The sequence below is a fragment of the Artibeus jamaicensis genome, unplaced genomic scaffold (genome assembly GCF_021234435.1).
Source record: "Artibeus jamaicensis isolate MK-2021 breed Jamaican fruit bat unplaced genomic scaffold, CSHL_Jam_final contig_233, whole genome shotgun sequence".
NCBI lineage: Eukaryota > Metazoa > Chordata > Mammalia > Chiroptera > Phyllostomidae > Artibeus > Artibeus jamaicensis.
The window spans coordinates 20950004-20971425 of record NW_026521486.1 but is presented as its reverse complement, the minus strand read 5'-3'; the positions used below and the strand labels follow the sequence as shown (position 1 = coordinate 20971425).

General features: G+C 49.8%; 1 protein-coding gene across 2 annotated transcripts in view; it reads left to right on the top strand.

The window, feature by feature from the left end:
- The window catches only part of VWF (von Willebrand factor), a 121405-nt gene that overhangs the window by 91058 nt on the left and 8925 nt on the right, over positions 1-21422 (top strand). For both annotated transcript variants that reach the window (XM_037160260.2, XM_053661732.1), the window contains exons 39-47: positions 4076-4178; positions 4588-4662; positions 6779-6883; positions 8051-8256; positions 9341-9490; positions 13659-13769; positions 15306-15486; positions 15693-15733; positions 16280-16396. In XM_037160260.2, the coding sequence (XP_037016155.2) occupies positions 4076-4178; positions 4588-4662; positions 6779-6883; positions 8051-8256; positions 9341-9490; positions 13659-13769; positions 15306-15486; positions 15693-15733; positions 16280-16396 (1089 nt within the window). The remainder of the gene's footprint in view (positions 1-4075; positions 4179-4587; positions 4663-6778; positions 6884-8050; positions 8257-9340; positions 9491-13658; positions 13770-15305; positions 15487-15692; positions 15734-16279; positions 16397-21422) is intronic.

Genomic DNA, 21422 nt, shown 5'->3' with positions numbered 1-21422 from the left:
TGGCAGGGTAAGATGCTCTCCCAGGGAGGCAGACAGGGTCTCTACCCTCCTCCTTGGCATTCTGTGAGGAGAAGTCCGCTGAAGTCTGTGGCTGAAACAGAAACACTCTTCTGAGCCAGAAACACATTCTGTGATGTGTTTCTGACTCCGAGAGTGTCTGCTGATTGCAGGGTCTCAAAAGCAGGAAGCTTGTGAATTTTATCTTAACGTCTCCACCCCCTTTCCCTCCCCTCCTCCTCTCTGACCTTGCTTCCCCCTTCACTGGTCCCTCACCTTCAGCCCAACACCTTGGAACAGGCATTTACGTTGTATGAAGAATGCTTCCAAATGGTGCAATATTTTTTCATAGAAACAATCTTATAAGTATATTTTAAAATCAAGCCACACAAAATTAGTTAATCAAACAGTATGAAGGGAACACAGCCAGTCTTAGTGATTTCAGCAAATAGAGCTTAAATGGATGAAAACAAATATCCAGCCACCTGCAGTTGCAGCTTTTATTTTCAAAACTAGAGTAAGGATAAAAAAAAAGTCTAATATGAAAAATATTTCCATTAAGTGAGTTTTTTTTTAAACTGAAAAAGCCTAGAATTTTTTTTTCCTTCAGGGAAATAAACCAGGGAATAAATCTCTTGTGGTAACTTCAGAAGGGCAAAATATTTACCAGTTTCCATAGCTCTTAGCTCTTGTTTAGTTTACAAAGTGCACTCTAAAGATGGGAGCCTTTGTAGCTGTCCCAGAAGGGATCCAGAGACCCACTGGCTGTCCCCCTCAGTGTTGGGGGCAGCAGGGGGCGCTGTGCGGGCAAGTGCTGCTTGGGTCCAGCACACAGCAAGAACTGCCTGCGCCTCCCGGAATCCTAGCGCCTGGAGCCTCCCTTTCCCCCTGCTCCCTGGGGTTCCGTCACCTACACGTTTCATTCCTGTCTTCTCTCCAATTCTCAGCGCTGGCGGATGATGACTTACTTGTATCCCATGCTGCCCCCTTACTGTTTTCTCTGTAGGCCGTTGTTTGGTCGCCTTGATTTAATCCTGAACTCCAGCTAGCGCTCTCATACCTGTTTTCCTGTCCCAGGAATCGTCACTTCTGGCCCTGGAACCTGCTGGGTGAGACTGGGCTGCCGGGAGTTGGCCCGTGCTGATGCAGGAGCGCCATCTGCTGGCCCACTTGCTGAATAACCCCCGTGGGTTGTGCCCCTGCAGAGCAGGCCGCTGGAGTTTTTCAGAAGCTTAGTGTTAGCAGAAAGGGCTTTTTCAGGGGCCATAGAGCCCGTCTCCTGTCTCCAGCAGGGCTCATTAAACCTGCCTGGGAAAATAAAACCCCGTGGAGGAGAGGGTTAGCACCTGCTTTTGATCAGGTATTGTGGTGTTGCTCACTCTCTGGATAGTTGTAAAGCCGTATTATTTATTCTTAAATTTGGGTCTCTGAAGCCCACAAAAAAAGAGCCTCTTTAAAAAGTCTCTTTTACAAGAGAGAAACCTCTCTCAAACGATATAAAAACTATGACTCTCTCCTTTCTCATCTCACCCCGTTCGCCATTTAAAGGTCGGAATACACCCCCCCTCCCCCACCACTCGCCGTATCTTGGCATCACCATCAGGGCAGAGGGGCTTGAGGAAACGTGAGCTGTCCCCCACCCCTGCCCCTCTGTGCAGCCTCTCTGCTCCACCTCCTGGGCCAGCGCCCACGGGCCCTCCCTGCGTCTTCCCAGCCCCTTGCAGAAACACTGGAATAGTGGCCCATGTGGCCTCCTTTCTGGTTGCCTATTCATAGCTCCTCCCTTCATCTTGCTGCCTTCCTTGTGTTGGCCCTTATAGAACTCTGCCCGTTGGAGGCAGGGTCCTGCTGGCAAAGCTTCACGGCTGCCCCTCGCCTACCAAGTTAAGCTTAGTACCCTCAAGTGAGTGGGAAAGGCCTCTGCACCTGCCCGCCGGCCCACACGGAGATTCCCTGCTCTGTTCTCACCTGGAATTCTTTCTCTCCCCGCTCCCCCCACCCCCATGGCCAGGCTTCTTCCACCCTTCACAGGCCCACCTTTGGGAGGCCTCTCTGAGCCCCCAGCCCTAGTGAACTAGTCTTTTGCCCTCTGTGGCCTCTTCATTTTTCATTTTAAAAAAGAGCTTTATTGAGACAAAGTTTATATATAGTGAACATCACCGAATAACATGTACCATTTGGTGAGTTCTGACAGGCACGTTCCTGTAAAACTGTCACCGCAGCCAGGACAATGACCATTCTCGTCTCCCCCAGGGTTTCCTGGTGTCCCCTGAGAACAGCCCCCCGCCCCGGCCCCTGTCTCTCATTCCTAGGCAAGCACCGGTCTGCTTTCTGTCACCGGAGCCTTGTTGCCGTTTTCTGGAATCCTATAGGAACGGGATCGTGTAGCACGCACCACTTTTTGGTCTGGCTTCATTCACTCCGTGTAACACGGTTGAGCTCCACCCATGAGTGTTGTGTGTTTCCACAGTGAGTCTCTGTGGCTGAGTCGTATTCCGTGGTATGAACGTGTCACACTGTATTTATCTCACGCACCTTTTCCTGCATGAGTCTTACTTCCTCGGGTTGACTGTCGGCCATCAGAGCGCCGTGACAGTGTGTGTGCGGTGCCTGTCACTTCCACATCCCCAGCGGCGTGGCCTGCTCGTGGGAGGTGCTGTGACGGCCCAGGAGGGGCAGGAGTGGAGCATGTGGCTCAAGTCCTGGGTGTGCTGCCTGCTGAGCATGTGCAGGAACCTTCTCGGTGCCTCAATGTCATCATTCGTACACAGGCATGGTAATAGTACCTGCCCAAGGGTTATGATTAGTAACATAAAGTGGATAAATGAAAAGTCCCTGGAAACACTATCTCTGGAACATACCTGACGCTAACTTCCTGGGAAGCAGCCGAGCACAGTGTTAAAAGGATGGATTCGGGGTTCAAATCGCAGCTCTGCTGCTGCAGTTGTGGGCCCGCAAGTGACTCAGCTTTCTCCTTTGTCAAGCGGGGATGATAAGTACGAATCCCATCCACAGGGCTGCAGTGAGGATTAAATGGGCCATGTATACAAAGCCTTCAGCACAGTGGCACACAGCGGATGCTCCTCAGATGCTGGCTGTCTTTGCACATCCAGTGAGTGGGAGGCTGGGGGAGGACCAGGAGGTCGGATCCTGGGCAGCCGCGGGGGAGGGGCGCTTTACTGGAGATCTCCGACCTTCCTTCTCTGAGGGCCGATTGCTGGCCATAGGGACAGATGGATGAGCGGGACTTTCTTGTCCTGGAAACTTGGCAGAGGCTTTTGAGATACCGGAGGAGAATGTGTTTATTTGGGGGCAGTTTTGGTTGCACTTAATGTTAACTTGGGACTTAACTGGGTGGCTGAGTCCGGAGGGAGACCTAGTCCTGGCTCTCAGTCCCCACGTGTGGTACCGGCGGCCTCCCACTCCTCATAGAGTCCTGGGAGGCTGGGGGTGCCCTCGCTTCCAGGCGAGGAGACAGCCGCTCAGAGGAGTGGAGACACGTGGGCGTCAGGTTTCTTTGGCTTCGGTCACAGCCCTTATGCAGTAGGGCTGCCTGCAACTCGGGAAGCTGGCTTTACCAACTGGGTGAATCCCCTTCTGAAAAACAGTAAAGCGATCTCTGCACTCACCTCCAGTACCAACACTGTGGCAGTTCTGACAGTTGTGTGGTCCTCCCCTTCCCCCCCAGACTCTTCCTGGCCCATTGTCTTAAGTCAGTTCCAGAAGAGGCCGATGGTGTGATAATAGGAATTCTCACTTTCTGGCTTCGCTTAGTTTTAGCGCCACCATCTGAGACGGCAGCAAGGAGAGCTTCCACGTTTTCTAAAATCTGTGGTTTGTCATTCCCCTCAGTTTACAAATCAGGGGGGGCCGCCTTTCCGGTGCCCCATGCTCCTCCAGCACTTTCCTTCTCAGAACCTGCGTCTGCAGCCTTTCAGCTTCAGCGGTTTACCTGTGCGGCCCAGGCAGCGGCGCGGCTCAGGGGAGGTGGAGCCGGAGCTGGAGGACCTGACTTCCAAGTGCTCCAGGGTTTCCGCCCTCCTGTCCTGGGCCCCTTCTGAACCCTGGTTCCCCTCAGTTCCTAGAAACCTGGGTCCCAGAGCACCAGCCCTGCCAGATCTGCACCTGCCTCGGCGGGCGGAAGGTCAACTGCACCTCACATCCCTGCCCCACGGCCCGAGGTGAGTCCGTCCTCCCCTGGGACTCCTGGAGGAAGAAGGGCTGGTAGAAAATCCACCAGATGTAAATGTGGATTTTTCTCCGCCCCCCGGGCCAGCCCACCCTTCTTTACCTCTCAGAGCTGGGGTTCCCATTGTTCCGCCCCTGGAGAAGCCATTCAGAGGTTAGCCCTGCCGTCCTGTCCTGCCCTGGCCCTTAGACTCAGCCTCTCCTGGAGGGCACACGCAGGGGTCAGCAGGACACAGGGGAGACTCCTTCACTGGTGGTCCCTTGGCCTGATACCTGCCTCATGGCCTCCCACATTGGGCCTGTGCTGGTTTCAGTGGCCGAGAGTCTGCAGCATTTTAAACACTGCTCCTGGCTGTACCACTCTTCCTTTCTCTCTCTGACTTCGGTGGTGTTCTTCTCCAGTTCCCACATGTGGCCCGTGTGAAGTGGCCCGTCTCCACCAGAATGCGGACCAGTGCTGCCCGGAGTATGAGTGTGGTACGTGCCCCACCCTGGGTACTCTCTGGGGCCCAGCCCCCAGCCCCCAGCCCCGGGGGATGGTGCAGGTGCTGCCTCGGGCATACGGGTGTGTGAAAGGAGGTGGGTAAGGGCCGACTGGGTTTTCCCAAAAATGCAAAGAGTAACTTTTGGGAAATAGGATTTGCTTCCTAGAGTAAATCTTCGGGGAATCATTAAATGTCCAAGTTGATAGCATTAAAAAAAGAACGGGGTAAGCACCAGGGGTGCCGATGGGGGGATTGCACAGAAATTTACCAGAGAGAAAGTTGTGCCAACCTAGTTTCCTCTTCATTTCTGAGGACCTAGATGTAGAGAAGGCCACGCACAGGGCACCTTGATTGCAAGAAGTTGTTTGTGGAAGGGTTTCATTATTGGCTTGCAAACTGCATCAGGAATAATGGGCTGAACAACGATATAATTAAATGAATCCAGGACTGATGAAGTTGGGGTTAGCGTGACAGGAGACCTCAGATGCCCTGTCCCTGTCCTTTCCAATGCATTTATTTATTGTAAGGATGAAGACAGAAAGATGAACTAATCTAAGACATTTGTGTGTGCTGATGAAATTGATCAGGGATAAATAGACGTCCTTTGGGGAGGGAGATCTGACTTGAGAACAGCTTGTGTAAAACAGGTCTAAGAATCAAAGGTATAATCTCCAAAATATAGAAAGAACTTATACCACTCCACTCTAAGAAGACAACCAACCCAATTAAAAAATGGGCAAAGGACTTGAACGGACACTTCTCCAAGGAGGACATACAGAATATCCAGAGACACATGAAGAGATCCTCAATATCGTTAGCTATCAGAGAGATGCAAATTAAAACCACAATGAGATACCACTTTATACTGGTCAGGATGGCTATCATAAACAAAGCAACAAACAACAAATGTCGGAGAGGTTGTGGGGAGAAGGGGTCCTTAGTTCACTGTTGGTGGGATTGCAGACTGGTACAACCATTATGGAAAACAGTATGGAATTTTCTCAGAAAAATAAAAATCGACCTGCATTTTGACCCAGCAATTCCACTGCTAGGATTATATCCTAAGAATCCTAAAACATCAATTTCAAAGAACCGATGTACCACAATGTTCATAGCAGCACAATTTACAATAGCCAAGAGTTGGAAGCAACTTAGGTGCCCATCAGTAAATGAATGGATCAAAAAGCTATGGTACATATACACAATGGAATTCTATGCAGCAGAGAGAAAGAAGGAGCTACTACCCTTTGCAACAACATGGATGGAACTGGAAAGCATTATGTTGAGTGAAATAGGCCAGGTGTTGAAAGACAAATACCATATGATCTCACCTTTAACAGGAAGCTAAACAACAAAACAAGCAAGCAAGCAGAATAAAAACAAAGACACCAAAATAGAGAACAAGGGGACAGTGACCAGAGGGGAGAGGGAAGGGAATTTAAGGGGGAAAAAGGGGAGGGATTTGGAGGAACAAACATGAAGGACACAGGGATGAAAACTAAGGGGGGTGGAAATGGGAGGGAGGTGGGGAGCATGGGGTGGGGGGGCTGGGATAAGAGAAATAGACAAAAAACTTTACTTGAAAAATAACTAAATAAAATTATAAAAAAAAAAAAACCCAGGTCTGAGAATGTTAACAGTAGATAGGGCTGGCAGGATCATGTAGTTCAAGTCCCCGGTTTCGTAGACATTATTCCACTTCTGCAATGTGCCAGGCACGCTGCCTTTGTTATTTCGTGACGTCCTTAGACCGACATCTATGAGGTCGACTTCCCACCTTGCAGAAAATGAAACCGAGGTCTAGAGGGTTCAGGTGACATGGCTGTGACCTTAAAGTACTAGTAGATGATAATTTTAATCAATATGAGCTCATTGTATGACCTGGATCTATCTATCTATTTATCTATCATCTATTTTTCTATCATCTACCTACCTCCCCCCATCCCTACTGCTACCTCTATCTGTATCTCTCTGCCTCTATTTCGTCATCCCCATCTACCTAAAACAGTAGCAGTCTGCATGAATGAGAATGGAGGGTGCCACTCACAGGAAATACAACAGCAAGGTTGCTGAACTCTGAGTGGATGTCTCTTTTTCCTGTCCCTTAGTGTGTGACCTGGTGAGCTGTAACCTGCCTCCAGTACCTCACTGTGAAGGTGGCCTCCAGCCGACACTGACCAATCCTGGCGAGTGCAGACCCAACTTCACCTGTGGTAAGGCCTCCATGGATGAGGAGGGGGTGGTAGGGCCACTCTTCCCTGTCCCGGGGAAGGTGTCCTGTATTCCCGTTGGCTGTATCTGGGGTTGGAGGAGGTCTGGAACGGAGGAGTTAAGGTCACACCGGACTGAATCCTCCGGGGATCCTCCCAGCTGCATGCTGCTGAAGGTGTCGAGGGTGCGGGCACAGCTGCGGGCATGGTCCTCTCGGGCTGTATTTGGAAGTAGTTGGGCTGAGATGAAGAAGTCTGCAGATCTAATCTTTATTCGCTCCCTTCCTCTCATGCACCATTGAGGGGAGGGAATGTTTCCTTGGTTTTTCCTCATCCTTGGATCTTATTCCCAAATTTATAGGTTCCTCACTTTGTATGTTAATACTTTTAATCACTAAATACTATAACTTAAGCATAGGGTTGGACTAAAGGAAGACATGTGAAGAAACTGAATCCTGAGGTTAGCTCCTGAGAATACCCACTTTAAGTCAAGTGGAGTTCTTGTCCTGTTGATTTGGAATCTCTCTGGAGTTCCTAGATCCAAGACCTCGAGTGTGAGAGGAGAACACATTGTATTGAAGGAGGCTGTGAATAAGCAAAGGACACAGGATGGTAACTGGTCCTTTACCATTGTGGAGGGTAAATTCACAATGCCATTGTGGATTTGACCAGTTACCATCATTGTTTCATTCAGCCTTGTTAGAGGGCCTAAAACTGTAGGGTATTTGAGATATTGAGGTGGGGATAGAATCACATAAGCTACCAGTACACGAAAATACTTACCAGCTCATGATGCGCCAGGCCTACCTGGGTCTTAGAGATTCTACATCTGCCGTCTCTTGAGAATCAGTAGCTGGAAGGGCCTGCCCCTTCCACATGTGCACAGGAAGGTGGCAGAGCGGGAACTGAGCAGCCTTTACTTCTTCTCCCTTAAAATTCCTAGCTTTATATATCTCTTTTCAATTAATGTTATTTTTCTGAAGACTGACTTTTTGGGGGGATGATTGACTATGCTGCAGCCCCTCAACTGTGCTCACGTGCTTTCTGGATTTAATATTCTGGGTCTAGGGTTCCCTGGGTCCTTATTTTATAGCTGAACACTTACAAACCCTGGGTGACTTCAATGCTCAGTGTGGCAGGACTAGGGTGTCACCTTGTACCGCCCCTCAGCCTGCAAGAAGGAGGAGTGCAAACAGGAGACCCCACCCTCCTGCCCCCCACACCGGATACCGACCCTTCGGAAGACCCAGTGCTGTGACGAGTACGAGTGTGCTTGCAGCTGTGTCAACTCTACTGTGAGCTGCCCTCTGGGGTACCTGCCCTCGGCCGTCACCAATGACTGTGGCTGCACCACGACCACCTGCCTTCCTGACAAGGTAGGGGCTGCTCAGCTGTGGCTGGGATGATGGCCCAGCACGGAGATTTGCCTTCCTGCCCAAACTGAGTGCCATATGGCTTGGTGGGTGAGCGGTCCACGTTCTCTCTCAGCCTAATAGAAATTTAGTTAGCTCAGGATGTCGTTACAGAGAACCTACTAGGTACTCAGCAAGGCTAGGTGCTGAAGTTACAAAGAAAGTATAAGACATGGCCTGGCCTTTAAAGAGATTATTTGTAGGTTAGCTAAGGAAATAATATGATTGCATGGGTTATTTAGAGACTAGTTAATAGTGTACTCATTTGTTAATTGCTGTCAATTCATCCACCTAGTCTTCCATCCATCCATTTGCCCCTCCCTCCCTCCCTCCCTCCCTCCCTCCCTCCCTCCCTCCCTCCCTTCCCCTCCCTCCCTCCCTTCCTTCCTTCCTTCAATATTTACCAAGTAACTACTATGTTGTACCAGAACTGGTATTGTGTTAGGTGGTATGAAGAAATGTAAGATGCAGCCAACTTATGGTCTTGCTAGTATATAAAAGACGATGTAGTCTTATTGTTTAATAAACTGAATGTGATAAAGTATCAGCAGATGGTATGGATATTTAATGCACATAGCAGTTATAGGAGAGGGATCCACTAAGAAGAACTATCATGAAAGGTGTAATTGGCAGAACTTAAAATGAGCCAGAACTGCAGCAGGAAGACCTGAGCAGAGTTGCGGCTGCTGGATTATACAGGATGAGGCCTGCAATGAGTGCCAAAGAGAAGCTGTGGTTACCTTTCCCTGCAGCCTGTTAGGGCTGGAGCAGACACTCATTTACCCGAATGCTCTACACTTCTGGCTTCTCTTACAGCTCCAGGTTTCTAAGTGCCCGTGTTCTGGAGAATCAGGAGCTGGTCTAGATTTCATGCTTGCTAAAATGTACTTTATAAGCATCCCTACATGTGGGCAAAGACCACGTTGGTTTTATTTATTGCTGTCTTCTCAGAGAAACCTAGAGCAACTTCCAGCACATAGCTGATGCTTTCTAACCTCTTATTTAAATGAACTGAATGAATTCACCCACAGAAACCTCGTGTCTACAGGTGTGTGTCCACCGAGGCACTATCTACCCTATTGGCCAGTTCTGGGAGGAGGGCTGCGATGTGTGTACCTGCACCGACCTGGAGGACGCTGTGATGGGCCTGCATGTGGCCCAGTGCTCTCAGAAGCCCTGTGAAGAAAGCTGCCAGTTGGTAAGGAGGACAGAAAGGCGAGGCACTGTGTGGAACAATCAGGGTGTGGAAGAAGGAGAGGAGATCCCAGGAAGAGGCAACAAAACAAAACCCTTTAAGTAAACTCTGGTTCAAGACCAGGATGAGGGGGAAGGAGGGAGATGGGGCTGGGGAAGAGAAGGCAGCGTGAAGGAACGGCTGCAGTATCATCTGTCTGTGATTCAGTCCTTGGCAAATGGACGTGTCTTGTAGTATGGTCGTGAGCACAGAGGACTTGGAGTTGTTCTGAGCAGAGATGTGAACTAAGTGCTTAGAAAACAGGAGGACTTGATTTTTTTCCTATTTTTTGCTCTTCAGACATCACCTTAGGCTATCCCTAGAACCAGACATATATTCTGAGTTTTCTGAGATTGTCTCAGTTGTAAAGTCCTATAGTGTTTCCACATAGATCGGTGGTTTTTCAGACAGTGTTTATAATTTGAAGTACAGAAAATATGAGTACTATTCCCCAATTTGCTTTAAATTCTTCTCGTTGCGGCCAACCCCCGAGGTTCCTCTGTGTTCTGGGGACCCTATTCTTGCACATTTAAGATGAATAAGACCCTAGAAAAAGGAAGCAGTCCTGTGCATGGAGATTGGGTGTCAAATTCTGCTTGCTGGTTTAATGCCATTATCATTATCACTAGAGTATTATCCATAGATAATTATGATACAAGAAGAATAACACACATCTTGTCCCTGCTCTGTGAGTGTTAACAGCAGAGAAGATAATACTCTTGATGCAGTTTTAGAAATGTATGGTTTGATGATGGAAGGGAGGGCCTATGAGTAAATCCAGAAGTAGGGAGTCCATTCAGCTCATTTACTGCTCTTCCTGCAACGATGGTACTGAGGAAGAACAGAGTTGCTAGGTAACTCTGAGAGAGGATGATGCTATGGTATCCAGGTGTGCCTTCTGGGAAGGCTAAGTTTTGGAAACCTGTTTGTCTTCATCTCCTCCCATAGGTCATGGGAGGCAATGGGAATAACTTGCTATAAAGTAAAGCAAATATTGTTTAGAGGTCATTTTTATAAAATTGGCACCCAATATATTTTGTATTTCAGTAGGGAGTTTTGATATCAAAGAACAGAATCTACCCAAGCTAGCTAACATGAAGCACTCAGGAATAAAGTACAGGATATATAAGTGGCCATATGACATTTCTCTCCATTTGTCCCATGAGCCCCCATCTCTGCTTCTCTCTGCCTGTCTGTTCCAGCCACTCATTGCAGGTCACCTTCCACTGGGAGGAAGTTCTGCTTTCTCATAAATTTTCTTGCACGTGGCTTTATTGAATCGGGCTTCAACTCAGTGTGACTTTTCAGATTCAGGCTCATCCCCATCCAGTGTGACTTGTTCAATTTTGCATTCAACAGGTTCACTTCTCAAGAAGAAAACTGATGGGCTCAGCTCATCCCATGGACTCCATCCTCTGTCCTGTCCCCAGTCTAGTCCAGGCCACTGTTGGGGAGGGTGCAGGTCATACGGTGGAGGCTTGGCTGTCTAGAGGCTGTGGTGCTGGAGGCAATTTCACAAAGAAAATAGGTACTGTGGTCAGGTGAATGCGTGGAGGAGGCAACGTTTCCAGAGGTCTCGACCATGTATTTGCTCTAGGGAATCGAGTGGCCTGTCTTAAAGACTGATGTTCGCCCCTCCTGGGGAGGAGAAGGAGGCTTTATGGTTTAAGTAAAGCTGAAGGGATGTGGGTGGTGGGGCTTTGGTCTGTACGATCTTGAGTTGAGGTGGGACCTTCCTTCAATAGTGATGGTTTCAGACTTCATTCTTTAAAGAGGATAGCGTCAGATCTGGTCTGATTCCAGAGACATTTGGGCTCACCGACATTTTTATTGTTTAGGACAAAAACAAAACAAACAGACAAAGACATTCCCACCATCACCCTCTGATTATTTTTTTCTGAAGGCATAGTCTGAAAAAGTACTTTCTCCAACCCCCTCCATAGTTCTCTACTATTCATGTCGGAAAAACTATGTAAAGCAAGCCAAGGGCATTGCTCACTTTCCAGAGAACGTTGCAGGCGTGCCTACCTGCCTGTGGCCTTACTTCCTTGTTGACAGCGAGAGGAATACCCTCCCTTTTGTACAAACTTTAGAGGAGTTTTTCTTTGGAGGCTTATGACCACCTTTTAGATCCAAGAATCAGACTAAATTATGGTGTTAGGTACTGTTTGAGGAACTGAAAGTAATATATTATATTTTATTCATCCTCATGACACTCCTCCCAAAGGAAGAAGTAAGGCTATTCTTCCCACTTACCAGATAAAAAGCAAAGCACTACTAGCACAAGGACTGAAGCCGGCCATAGCTATGCAGCTCATTTAAGACATGGGGTTGTCTTGATTCCTAGCCCAGGGCGCCTTCCGTGGGGCCAAATACCCTGGCAGCTCCAGCATTTTAAGGGCCAGTCTGACGAGTCCAGCAAAGAGACAAGGGACCTCTCACCACCATTTCAGCAACGGCAACTATGTTTAAAGAATCGTGCTGCTGAATATATTAGGAATTTATTTTTCATTGGCACCTGTCTTCAGATTGGGAGGATATTAGACCTACTACTTCCATCCTTAATTGGGAAACCAATGCAAACAGGATGGAGAAGAGAGTAGGGAGAAGGGTCTGAGATGTTTATGTTGAAGAGATTGAAGGTTGAGGACTTGTAGGGGCAGGAGAAAAGACGGAGAGATGAAAATATGGGATGAACCCTGGTCGTGCAGCAGGAAAGAGGGGTGCTGGAGGTGGAGGGGATCTTAGACAGATGGCAGCCAGGAAATGCACAGGCGTGGCTTGGAGGGCCTGAGCCTGGGGAGCTGGTGGGGTTTTCGGAACAAGGTAGCTACCCCAGTGGTCACCCACAGGATTGACTGTGTGATTTCCCAGATTGCGAGGCAGCAGAAAACACCGGTCCAGCTCCTTCAGCCCTCTTAGAGACGCACACGGGAGTGGTGCTGGGGCCCTGCAGTTACCAGTGAGCCTCTTTTGGGCTCCCTGAGTCCTTTATGGCAGTTTGTTCATTCTGCCTTAGAGTGGAAGGTGTCTAGATTGTATTATCCTGACTTGTTGGCTTCTCCAAAGTACCTAGTACATCACAGAGGCACAATAAATAATTAGAATCTCAGATGATAAAAGACTGGGGACAACTCACCAGGCACCTCTGTGACATGGGCCAGAGGTGTAAGTGGGCCCCATGGAGATGGTATGACGTTGAGCCAAGTCTCTGGGGGGCTTGGGCTCCCCCAGAGAGAGGCACCCGCTAGACTGACATCACGTGTTGTGTGCGTGTTCTGACTTGGCCCTGTGTGTGAGTGTGCAAGGCAGGCTTGGCCTCCGTACCCGTCCTGAGCAGCTGTGAGTGTGCCTTCTCTTTTAGGGGCAAAGCTTCAAGATAAAGCCCAGCCTCTCCCCTGGGCTCCTGGGACAGCCACACATGTCAGTGTTTTGCCTGTTCTTTGTATATTGCTTTGGAGTTTTCAGTGGAGAGGTCAATCCAAATTCCTAAAGCTTTGGCCAGATTGGAGGACCTCCAAGAGGCGACATAGGCTGGCAGACTTGCAGGATGCTGGTCTGCCTGGCAGGCATTTTAGGGAAGCTTGGTCTCTGTTGCTCTCTCATCTCACCGTGGCCTATAAACTACAACAAGTCACTCCCTGGGGAAACCCAACTCTGCACATTGGTCAGAGGTCTTGGGATCAGTGTGTTCATCTTGTACAGGCAGTTAGCCCTGTCAGAGCAGAGACGAGACGAGACCCCAGGCATCTTGAATAGTCTTCCCCTGTCAGTGAGGTGCCCCAGATTTGGCCGCAGTAAAGATCAGGTCAAGTAGCTGTTGCCGAGAGAACTATGGGCTGTGTTCAATTTTTTTAGGAACTGGATCTTTGTCTCAAGGTGGAAGCTTTCAGAGGGCAGGGTTATGTTTTGTCAGCTGGTGAAACTGAGTCACCAACTTAGTGACTCAATGGTTGATGCTTCCTAGCCACTTCTTAGCATGATTCTGAGGCTGGTGGATGACAGAGAAGCAAACGTCCAGTCCAGCAGTCGCTCTGCAAAGCCCCAGGGCTTGGTACACCTGTGAAGCAGATAAGCACACCTGTGTCTGTGCTGCGGGCCCGACCTCACTTTGTTATTTGTGTTTTTTCAGGGCTTCACTTATGTCCTCCATGAAGGCGAGTGCTGTGGAAGGTGCCTGCCCTCTGCCTGTGAGGTGGTGATTGGCTCACCACGGGGGGACTCCCGCTCGTACTGGAAGAACGTAGGTTGGGCCTCAGGATGGCTTATCCGTTCTGGGGTTTAGTGCTGGCCTTGGTTCACCTGTAAAATCAGAGCTCATTCCCCCTTTGCTTTCCCTGCAGAGTTTAATTCAGCAGTTGGGGTTATCCAGATGTCAGCTGGGCTTACCTCGCCCCTCGGGGGCTAGTTAAGACGGCCTCAGACTTCCCATTTCATTGATTTTGGGAGAAGCCCAATTTGCTCCCCAGGAGTTCTGTGAACTCCTGGGGGTTTTATGTTCTTGCATTCACCTGCGAGTCTGAGGTCCTGCTTCCCCCGAGCCTAGAGATGGCCTCACCACCCTGCGTGGGCTGCGTCCCTGCGTCCCCCCAACTCCACAGGCTGCAAGTGCTATTCTGTACCACATTGACCTTGGCAGGGTCCTCTGACCTCTCCACTGAGTTCCACTGGAGAAATTTATATCCCAGAGAAGCACACGCTGTTTCTGTTCCCAACGTCCCCAAGCTGTGTCTGCAACTCAGGCTGTAGTGTCTTGCCCTGGTGGTGGCCCTCCCCTCCCCCACTGGTCTTTTCCCGCCCAGGCCCCCACGCAGCCAAAGTCCCTCTCGAAGCAGCTCAGGCTCCCACTCTGATGCTTATCAAGCCACTTTGTGGAACACAGAGGGTTCCTTCCTGGGGGATTTTAGTCCGGATGCCAGGATGGTAACAAATCTTTCGCTCTGATTCGAGGGGATCAAGTGGGGAGTTTGGGCCCTGGAACCCCAGAGGCAGGTGCTGGAGTGCGAGGTCCCCGTGTGGGCCTTCCCCTCTGCGTCCCTGCGGTGAGCCCCACGGGCACTTTGTTTAACAAGGACGTCGGAGGCTTGGCTGTGTTGCCCTGAACCCGCCTGTCTCCTCCCCAAGCCGCTGCTCTGCTCTCCCTCAGTGGCAGCAGGATGACACACTGAGTTTTTCCTCATGGGTTTCCACCTCTTTCTTCTGGTCTGAGTTACTCGTGGGTTTCCCTGCCCCGTGTCCCTCCTCCCCACCCTTTTATTTGTCAGGCCACTCGTGCACAGGCCTAGAAGCCCCGGGACCCGTGGCAGGGCCGCAGGGGTCAGATATGAGCACCCCAGTCTCTTGCTGTCTCCCCGAGTGGTGGAAGTATCTCTAGGTTGACTATGGGCTGAGGTTCATTCCTCGTCTCCTCTGTGCCAACCAGTCCTGGAGTTGGCAGAGCTGTTGCTTCCCAGGCCTAGAGTCTCGGGACTCAGTGCACAGCCAGTGCTGAGTAGAGCAGGGAGCATCCTGAGCTTCCCTAAGGTGCTTCCTCAGGTGGTGAGGACTGTCTGGGGGAGAACACACATCTCAGCTAGGATCTTGGTCAGGGCAACTTTGACCCAGACTCACAGAAGGACCTGGGATGAGCCCCATTCGTTCCCTCTATGGGCCTTTCCCTGTGGGTGGGACTTAGATGTTAAACCAGGGCATGTTTCTAGGGCCCCAACCAGTTCCCTAAAGGAACAGCCCACTGGGACCTTGGCCCCAGACTTTCCTTATTCCTGTGTTTGAACTACAGGTTGGCTCTCAGTGGGCCTCCCCGGAAAACCCCTGCCTCATCAACGAGTGTGTCCGAGTGAAGGATGAGGTCTTTGTGCAACAGAGGAATGTCTCCTGCCCCCAGCTGGCTGTCTCCACCTGCCCCACAGGCTTTCAGCTGAGCTGTAAGACCTCGGAGTGCTGTCCCACCTGTCGCTGCGGTAAGGCGCATTTGTGCAGGGGCCCACCTTGTGGGGCCCACCTTCGAGCCCGTTTTTCCACTCAGGGCTCCTGAACTCTCTGCCTTTTTAACAACTCAGAGAAGTGGGCAGAGAAAGGAGGAGAGGCCCTGAAGGGTGTGCGCGTGGGGCGGGGGTCGCCAGGGTGTGTTCTGCACACTCACACCCTGCACTTCTTTCTCCCCCAGAGCCCGTGGAGGCCTGCATGCTTAATGGCACCATCATTGGGGTGAGCTGCTGCCTTCTTCTCCAGGGGGAGTTGGTGGGGCAGGGGTGGGGGTGCTACGGAAAGGGTGGGGCCACTCGGTCATTCTCATGCACAAATGAAAGAAACCCAGGAGACCTACCCCCAATACACTTTCAGTGCCTCCAGGGCTTCCCCAGTCCTGGAACCCAGCCCGGGAGGTCTTCCTAACTCTAGGGCCTGGGTCCCTGCTGGCATGCACCTCCAGGCCCTACTCCAGGGCCTTTCTTCTGCTACGGGCAGGTGCTCTGATGCCACTGTGAACATTCCAATCCATGCCCATTTCCACTGCCCTGGCTCCCTCTCTGGCGTGAAAGCCCCCACTCTTACCACGGCCACACTTGGGGTGGGAAGGCAGGGGAGGGAGTGGCCACTGGAGACAGCAGGAGGGTCAGGATGATGGCCCAGGGAAGTGATGGGAGGCTGCCCCCCCTCCCCCACTGATAAGGCAGACAGCTTCTGAGGTTGTGGTGAGTGGGAAAGTCAGGGGGCCAAGCAGCTGGGAGGCCTGACAGGTGCCTCTGGTTCCAGCCTGGGAAGAGTGTGATGACTGATGTGTGCACGACTTGCCACTGCACCGTCCAGGTGGGCGCCGTCTCTGAATTCAGGCTGGAGTGCAACAAGACCATCTGTAAGGCCTGCTCCCAGGTAAGGGAGGGCCGTTGAGGACCTCTGGGATGGGCTGAGTCGTGGTGGGACCCAAGCCATGGGACTTCACTGGGGTTTCTAGATAAAGCTTTCATTATTTTCTCATTGTGGACAGTGTTAGATAACTGTAATGAAGAGATAACTATAGGGTGAGATAACTATAATGAAGAGATAACTGTAACTAACTTCATTAGATAACTATAATGAAGAGAGCGAGTCATTCACCCAAATCTCACCTCTCAGAAACAACTTTTGTGCAATTTGAACATTTTTTCCTGTGTTTTTATTTTTATTATTATTTTTAATATTTATTTATTTATTTATCTTTAGAAGGGAAGGGAAGGAGAGAGGGAGAGAAACATCAATGTATGGTTGCCTCTCATGTGTCCCCTGCTGGGAACTGGCCTGCAGGGAACTGGCTTGCAACCCAGGCATGTGCCCTGACTGGGAATTGAACCTCGATCCTCTGGTTTGCAGGCCCGTGCTCAATCCACTGAGCTACACCAGCCAGGGCTTTTCCTGTGTTTTTAAATGAACACAATATTTACAAGGCTTTCGATGCCATATTTACAGTTCTGTATTTTTTTACACAACATAACATTTAAAAAATCACTACCAGTTTTGAAAACATTAAAGCTTAGTCAGCAAATATTTATCAGACCCCCGACTACACGCGAGGTCCCACACAACACTCTGTGGAATGAATGTGCCGCAACCTGTACTTTTGTTACTGGACAGTTAGGTGGTTTGAAACACTTCACCCTGTTGGCGCTCGGCCACAAAGACCGTGCTGGTTACGAATCCCTCCTGAGGGTGGATTCTGAGGGGGAAATCATCACTTCTAGTTTGGGAGGCGACAGCCAGCATTTTACTGTTTTTATTATGGCTCTTAGCCCCAGTCACAGGGTGGGACCTAATGCTCAGGAGGATGCTTCATAAGAGGGCACCTTCCTGAGCGGTACAGAGGGGGAGGGGCCGTCTGGAGGGCTTAGGGACAGGGACAAGGGACACTGGTACAGGTGCTTTATATACTCGAGGACAAGAGAGTGTTCTGCATCTGTGTTCTTCGTGGCACTTGGTGTAGTGTCATGCTCAGAATAGGGGCTTAATAAGATATATGTGGAATAGGCACAGCTATTTCTTTTTTTGAAGATTTTATTTATTTATTTTTAGACAGAGGGGAAGGGAGGGAGAAAGAGAGGGAGAGAAACATCAATGTGTGGTTGTCTCTCATGTGCCCCTCACTGGGGACCTGGCCCACAACCCAGGCATGTGCCCTTGACTGGGAATCGAACCGGTGACCCTTTGGGTTTGCAGGCCGGCACTCAATCCACTCAACCACACCAACTAGGGCAGACACAGCTATTTTTGATAGAATGGAACAGAGGTTCTCTTAAAGAGAGCCTCTCTTCCTCAATTAGAGAGAAACCAACTAAGGATGCTTTTTTGCTATTAAAAAAAAATCCCAGTTGATGTTTTAGGGTTTTGGGTGTAGGGTGTGTGTGTGTGTGTGTGTGTGTGTGTGTGCGCGCGCGCGCGTGCGCGCCCGCCCGTGTAACAACTCCCTAGAATAGAACTGGGCTTGAATACAGACTGAAGTACTGCCGTCTGGAGTTTGCGGCTGCCCTTTACCTTGGATGTCCATTGAACTGCCTGCCATGAGTGCAGTAAGAGGTCCCCCACCAACGCTGTCCTCGGGGGAGGAGGCCGTAGCCCTTTCAGGAGGGCGAGCTTGCGAACTCTGTAACAGTGCCCTCTGGTGGTCAGAGGGCGGCACGGTAACCTCCTCTACGTTCATAGAAATCCAGCTTTGGAATCCTGTCTGGAAAGATGTTCTAAATATTTTAAAAATACACTACCCCTTTGGTTTCTGTACTATTCCCCCTTTCTTTCAATATTCTGTTATATCCCCAGTGCAGTATACTCACCTCCTCCCTCTTGAAACCCCTTGGTTAGCCCTCCTATGTATCTAAACCTGCATGGAAACGGGCCTCGGTTGCCCCCATTCTAGCTCAGCGCCCTTAACTGGTCTGATTACACACCTCTGCAGTGAAAGGCCTCGGGAGGCCTCCTGCAGGCGTGGGGAGGTGTGGGGAGTGAAGTCAGGTAGTTCCGCCGGAACTGCCTACGTATGACCGAAGTGTCAGTATCAGCAGGGAAGTGAGTCCTTCATTTCCTCCTGGGGAGACGATGCTTATGCCCAAAAGGAGACCAGCTGGAGGTGGTTTGTGTTGGTGGGTGGTAGCCGTGGAGCCTGCCAGAGGACCTCTCAAGGAAAGCATGAGGAAGAGAGGCCACCCCAACATGGAACACTGAGAAGGCATCCTGGAGGGGCAAGGCCAGGCGCTGACCTTGAGCAGTATAGAATAGAAGACCTTCCAGGAAGTGGAGTGGGGAGCAGACTGGCAGGAGTGAGAGTTAGAAACAGACAGCAGGGGGAGAGAAGACTGGAGGGCCTTCGACAGCTGATGTGACCAGTGACGAGGGGCTAGGAGACACGTGCAGGGCAGGGTTTTAGGGGCATGACAGGGCATGGGAGCAGGACTCACAGGCTGCTCAGACCTGAGCACGTGACCTCTGCGGCTGGCTAGATCTTGGCTGGGTAGGCAGAGGGAGTGGCTGCTCCTGAGAGGGGTCAGATGGACATGTGGAGCCATGGGGTGGAATGTTCTGGTGAAAGCCGTCAGGACTGCCCTTCTCCATGTATGCGGGGCAGGGTATGGAACACACACCACCTGTGTCTTAGGAGCACACACCACTGCCCGCAGTTGCTGGGAACCCCTGCAGGGCTCCAACGAGCCCTGTCACCTGGTTCAGCTGGGTTTTCAATTTCCAGGGCAGCAGACAAACCATTTTACTCCTTCAGGCGGGTCCTGCTGCACTCCTGCTTCTCCCCGCCCCCCGCCCCTCTTTCCCAACTCCCTGCCACAGCTCTAAAAGCACTGTCCCTCTCCTGTTACCCTGTATTTCTTCCCCTTCCGCCTGTTCTCTCTTCTCCCACAGCACCCTCTTTCTCCTTATCCTTGGCTTCACTGTGCCCTCTGCCTCTCTGGTGTGTGGACTTTGCCCCCACGGCCCTGGTCCCTTCACTTTGCGGCCCTGTCCTCCATGTATCCTTACCCCTTCACTTCTGTAAAGATTTTGTCCAATCTCCTCCTCCTGGGCCTGGCTGAGCAGCAGGTATTTCCTAGCTCTTCTCCTGCCATTTACAATCCAAGCTCCCATGAAATCTTGCCTGCTTTCAGCCCTAGTTTACTTCCTCCTTCTGACGGTAACCACTCACATGCTCTCATAATCTTTATTCCATCTCTTTTGCCCTTTTACATTTACTTCGGCCCTACCTTCCAGGAATTGTGCATTTTTGAAAACTCAGTTTAAAGGTCACCCCTTGAAAAGACTACCAAACTCGGCAGTGACCTTTTCGGAGGCAGGTGCGGGCTGGCCCCAGCTGCCCTGGTGTGTGCGGAGCTCAGTCCTCCCTTCTTTCTCTGAGGCCTAATCCCTGAGGACACATGCAGCTCAGGAGCTTGATTTGAGGAGTAGCAGACTGTTTAAATTCATTTTTGAGTGGGCTTACTCACTCCGAACTATTCCTGCTGGCTAGGAGCATTCAGCCACAAGCAATGATGGAGTGGTGTGGCGTGGAGTGGGCCTCCGTCTGGGGGCTCCCAGCTCATCTGCTGCAGATTCATGTCAGAGAAACCCCAGGGCCCCACGGAAGAATATCTAGAGAGTCTTGACTAACTGTGGCAAAATGAGGAGCAGAATGACCACGTAGTTGGTTCCTCACTTGACTAAATTTATTCTTAAAACAATTGAGATTATGTTCTTTTTATACTTTTAGAGTGGTGGAGAAAGTTAAAAGAGCTTCAGTTTTAATGCAATGATAAGACAGCGGATGGTAGCTTTTTGGTTTTTATTTTATTAACATTGTTTAAAATACTCTCACTGTGCAGAATAAAAAGTTGGTTAACCTATGTTGTCTCCCACATTTGGGGGCATTGTTGCAAGACAGTGAAATCATATTGTCCATAAGCTGCTGCTTCTTCCAAGGCAGAGGTCAATGAAGGACTCTCACATTCAGCCTCTGTCAGGGGTTCCTTGCTGAGCCCTTCTCCTCGGTGAGTGTGCAATGGGAGTGGCTGCTGAGAGTCAGGTGCTGGGCAGACAAGGATGAGCAGCATAGACATGGTTTGAAATTTGCGTGTCTCTCATGGAGAGCTAAACAGACAAATGATAAGTTCAGTTGTGTTAAGTATTATAAAGTGCGTGCACGTGTGGGTGTGTGTGTGCTGTATCTTGGAAGACCTCTCTGAGAAATGATATTTAAAATAATTATGAAAGAATGGGAGAAGGCTCTCTATTCCAAGGGTGGGGAACGGCATTCCGGTAGAGGAAGCAGCGTGCACAAAGGCCCTCACAAGAGAAGATGGTGGCTGTGTGTGTGGTTTTAGAAGATGCATGGGGTTTGGTTGTAAAAAGCAAGGTCAAAAGTTAGGGAAGATGGATGGCAGGCCTTGCAGGATGTGCTGAAGAGATCGGGCATCATTCTAAATGCAATGGGAAGCCATAGAAAGTCCTATGTTTTACATTTTTGTAAAATTTATTTTTAATGAGGTATATAGTTTACCTACAATACACTGCACAGAAATTAAGCATATCGTTAGTTGAACTTTGATAAATGTATAAACCTTGTGGCCACTAAAATAGTAACGTGAAGAAATACAGCTAAATGCTAGTAGAGGAGATTAAAATGAAATGCTAAAAACTAACAACGTGATTGAACCAGAAGAAGACAGAAAAGAATTAACAATAGAACAAAGAACAGAGAGGACAACAGATGAATAGCAAAATGGTAGATTTAAACCTGACCATATGGATAATTACGTTAAATGTAAATGGGCGAAACAAAATCCCAATTAAAAATGGAGATTGTCAGACTTGGATAAAAAAGCAAGACCCACTAGTATGATGTTTACCAGAGACACACTTTCAATTTAAAGAGATAGACAGGTTGGAAAAAAGA